Genomic DNA, 4423 nt, shown 5'->3' with positions numbered 1-4423 from the left:
TGTTGGCGTTCTGGATCTCCGTCCTATGTTCCGAATTCTACCCGCTCCGAGAAGCGTAGAACTCCACAGGACAAAAATTTTATCCCGCCTGGATCAATTGACAAAGTCTACAAAAGACTAAGTCAATCGATCCTCAGGATCGCCGATTCCTAAATTACTAACTACGGTTTTAATCTAACAATTCTACTACGATTTAAAATGCGGAAACTAAATCATACCAGAACCTTGTAGATAACCTCAAAGCCTTCCGCTGTATTCCTAACTTCTTCCTGGACGTTGGGTGGACAACGGACCTCCAGAAACAAAGGAACTGCAACCTCCGGATGATGAAGCCTTGGATCGCCTTGCTTCTTCTCGCAGCAGCTTCGCCTCTTCTTGTCTCCCACCTTGGATCCGGCCCTTCACACCTTGGACAGGTTTCGGCCACCACAAGAGAGAAAGGAAAGGGGCGGAGGAAGAAGAAGAAAAAGGAAAAGAAGGAGGGGAAGAGGAAGGGGGCGGCGGCACCAAAGAAGAGAGGAGAGGGTTTTCTTTTCCCTTCCGGTTACTCTTCTCCCTTTCATTTCTCCTTTTATAGCCTCACGCCCAAACCAAGTCATGGCTACCCATTCAAAATTTTTCTTTAATTTTGATTGATTCCGCGAACCAATTCTAAATTATAGAAACCTCTTAAATCCGGGCCTTTAGATTGGCTTGCTTGGTTTCTAGCCGTTAGATCTTTTCAGAATTATTTAAAAAATAATTCCAACCTTATCTAGATGTGGCCGGCCACTTATGGATGGGTTTGGTTCAATCCGTGAACCAACTTTATATTAAAGAAGAAAATAAAACCGAACCGAAGAGATCTCATCCGTCGGATGCAACTTAATCTCATCTAACGGTTACGATATAATCTTCTTTAATATAACTTAATCCCTTTGATCCAATGGCCCTGATCTATTTCCTTGGGCGTGTGGTTCATTGAACCATGCTTGGTTCACCTCGTGAACCGGTTCTTCCTTCCAAAGAGAATTAAAACCGAACCGGAGAGATCTCGTCCATCGGACGCGACTTAATCTCATCCAACGGTTCTAATCTATTCTCTTTTATTCCTCTTTATTTATTTCGATCCAACGGATGCAACTTGATCTAATCCCATGGATACAAGCTGATCTCATCCATTAACTCATCCTACGGTCGAGAACTAATCTCATCCAACGGTTGAGATTAAATCTCATCCGACGGCTGAGAACTAATCTCATCCGTTTGATTGCATCCTTTTGAAGATGTCTTTAGGCTACAGTGGGGACCTCGAGGAGGTATTGGATCTGGCCTTCTGATGGGTTTCGGATCCCGTATTCAACCCCGAATACACACCTACATCCATCAACAACGATCCATTCCACTAGAGGATCATTATTGCACTACCAATCCAATCCCCAAATTACGTTATGGGTTCCTTCTTATTATTTTATGCATTGCTCCCCGTGTTTAAGATATCGTATGTCCGTTAATTATTAAGTTCTACTGACAACTCAATAATCAACATCTAAGACCTTGAATAGTACCACTCATCCTTATTGTCAGTCGGACTAAGTCCACTTGCAAGATTTGACTTGACAATCCTTATGAGCTCTCCAAGGGGACATCATCAGCCCTACTGGGACACGGATTCCTTCTATAATTAATGGCACACCGTATAGATAGTAACATCACCCAACTTACCGAGAATATTTGATCTGACGGAAAGATCTCACCCTTTGGTAAATCAAAGCAATAATTACTAAGTATAGGTGCCCATTTATTACATCGGGATTAAGAGTGCATAATTATAATAACAGAGGTCTTGTTCAATTTGCGAGTCAGTGTAAATCGAACAACCTCAATGGTCCTACTCAATACACACAAAGTGCACTAGTGTAATTCTACAGTCAAGACAGACAGTCACCGAATTACACTACAACCGTTCCCGATGGTTTGTCCAAAGCCATCTTGGTTGTGAGCCTTAGTTTATAATTCACAAGGGACTGATAATCATGGTCTTCTGTGTCTCACAGACACCAAGTTATCTACAATGTAAATTAAGAGGACTTTATTGCAAAACTAAACTATTGCAATCATTTGACCAAAACATGATACTTTATTTCATAAATGTTTATATACAAAAGAGCAAGTCTTTTCAGTATACATCCCTTTACACTGTTGCCAATGAGCAGGATGTCATCTACGTCCCTAGTACTAAAGAATACCACTACGTTTAACACCGTCACATTTCTTATATACACAAAGACTCATCCGGACTTTGAATAAATCCATATGACTGGATTACTTCATCAATAAATGGACCTTTTAAGCTTACACACTAGATGCTCTTTGCCTTTTTCAATGAAACCTTCTGGTTGCTTCATATGGATGTTTTCCTCAAGACTTCCATTAAGGAAAGCTGTCTTGACATCCATTTGCCATACCTCATAATCCATATGAGCGGCAATAGCTAAAAGAATCCGGATAGACTTAAGCATGGCTACCGGCGAAAAGGTTTCCTCATAATCGATTCCCTCTTTCTGAGTATACCCCTTCGCAACAAGCCTTGCCTTAAAGGTTTCCACCTTTCCGTCTGATCCTCTTTTCCTTTTGTAGATCCACTTACACCCGATGGCTTTTACACCATCTAGTGGTTCTACAAGTTCCCAGACTTGGTTAGAGTACATAGACTCTATCTCAGATTTCATTGCCTTATGCCAAGAATCTGCATCTTTGTCTTGAAGTGCTTCGTCGTAGGTCAAGGGATCGGGTTCATGTTCACCCGGGATAAAATCCGAAGACTCTCCCAAGAACATGTATCTGTCAGGTTGCCTGACAACCCTCCCACTGCGACGAGGCACCGTCTGTATCTGCGTATCACTTGTGACACGCGGTGCAGCTACTTGTGGTATTTCCTCTTGTACTGTTGGTATTGACACTGGACTTTCTCCCCTAATTTCTTCTAGAACAATCTTGCTTATGGGCTTGTGGTTTATAATATAATCCTCTTCCAAGAATCGGGCATTCGTACTAACGATGACCTTCTGATCCTTAGGATTATAAAACAAACCACCCTTCGTTCCTTTGGGATAGCCTATAAACAGACATACTTCTGTACGTGGTTCTAACTTATCAGCCTCCCCTTTCAGCACATGTGCTGGACAACCCCAAATCCGAAAATGTCTTAGACTAGGCTTGCGCCCAGTCCACAATTCTATGGGTGTAGAGGGTACTGATTTAGAAGGTACTAAGTTCAGAATGTCAAAGCAAACCCCCAGAACGACTTAGGCAACTCTGCATAACTCATCATCGATCTAACCATCTCTATAAGAGTCCTATTCCTTCTTTCCGCCACACCGTTCTGTTGGGGTGTACCCGGTGCGGTCAACTGGGAGTGGATCCCAACCTCTGACAAGTAGTTCCTAAATTCACCCGAGAGGTATTCGCCACCACGATCCGAGCGCAGTGTCTTGATACTCTTACCATGATGCTTCTCCACATCAGCCTTGTACTCCTTGAACTTGTCAAAGCACTCGGACTTGCGGCGCATCAAAAAGATGTATCCGTACCTTGAATAATCGTCTATAAACGAGACGAAGTATTCGTACCCACCTCTAGCTTGAATTGACATAGGACCACATACATCAGAGTGAACCAACTCTAACACCTCTTTGGCTCTATACCCCTTTGCTGAAAAAGGCCTCTTGGTCATTTTACCTTCCAAGCAAGACTCGCAGGTCGGGAATGATTCAGCCCAAGGGTCCATCAGCTATCAACCTTTGTATCCTACTTAAGTTAATATGACCAAGCCTTAAGTGCCAAAGATAGGTTTGGTTCAACTCAGAAGGATTCTTTCTCTTACCTAAGTTAGAAGATGTGTTATTTAGTTCTTTATGTTGCATCGTGGGAGTTATTGGGTTGAGAGTGTACAGATTACCTATCAATGTACCAGAAATAGATAGTAACATCACCCAACTTACCGAGAATATTTGATCTGACGGAAAGATCTCACCCTTTGGTAAATCAAAGCAATAATTACTAAGTATAGGTGCCCATTTATTACATCGGGATTAAGAGTGCATAAGTATAATAACAGAGGTCTTGTTCAATTTGCGAGTCAGTGTAAATCGAACAACCTCAATGGTCCTACTCAATACACACAAAGTGCACTAGTGTAATTCTACAGTCAAGACAGACAGTCACCGAATTACACTACAACCGTTCCCGATGGTTTGTCCAAAGCCATCTTGGTTGTGAGCCTTAGTTTATAATTTACAAGGAGCCGATAATCATGATCTTCTGTGTCTCACAGACACCAAGTTATCTACAATGTAAATTAAGAGGACTTTATTGTAAAACTAAACTAATGCAATCATTTGACCAAAACATGATACTTTATTTCATAAATGTTTATATACAA

At 41.7% G+C, this 4423-nt stretch overlaps 1 protein-coding gene across 1 annotated transcript; it reads right to left on the bottom strand.

Annotated features, from left to right (window-relative positions):
* Positions 1-2629: 2629 nt before the first annotated feature.
* Positions 2630-3769, bottom strand: LOC141819490 (uncharacterized; the record flags this gene model as incomplete). Its single annotated transcript, XM_074706781.1, has 4 exons — positions 3721-3769; positions 3379-3621; positions 3114-3235; positions 2630-3053 (listed from the first exon to the last, which is right to left on the bottom strand). Coding segments are annotated over exons 1-4 (838 nt in total), but the record flags the coding sequence as incomplete, so codon positions are not given.
* Between the last annotated feature and the right edge of the window lie 654 nt (positions 3770-4423).

Source organism: Curcuma longa, unplaced genomic scaffold, assembly GCF_044706935.1.
Source record: "Curcuma longa cultivar G26 ecotype Majalengka, Jawa Barat unplaced genomic scaffold, ITB_CL_G26_1.1 contig_7251, whole genome shotgun sequence".
NCBI classification, from domain to species: Eukaryota; Viridiplantae; Streptophyta; class Magnoliopsida; order Zingiberales; family Zingiberaceae; genus Curcuma; species Curcuma longa.
The sequence above is the reverse complement of the archived record's forward strand: the minus strand, read 5'-3'. Positions and strand labels throughout refer to the sequence as shown.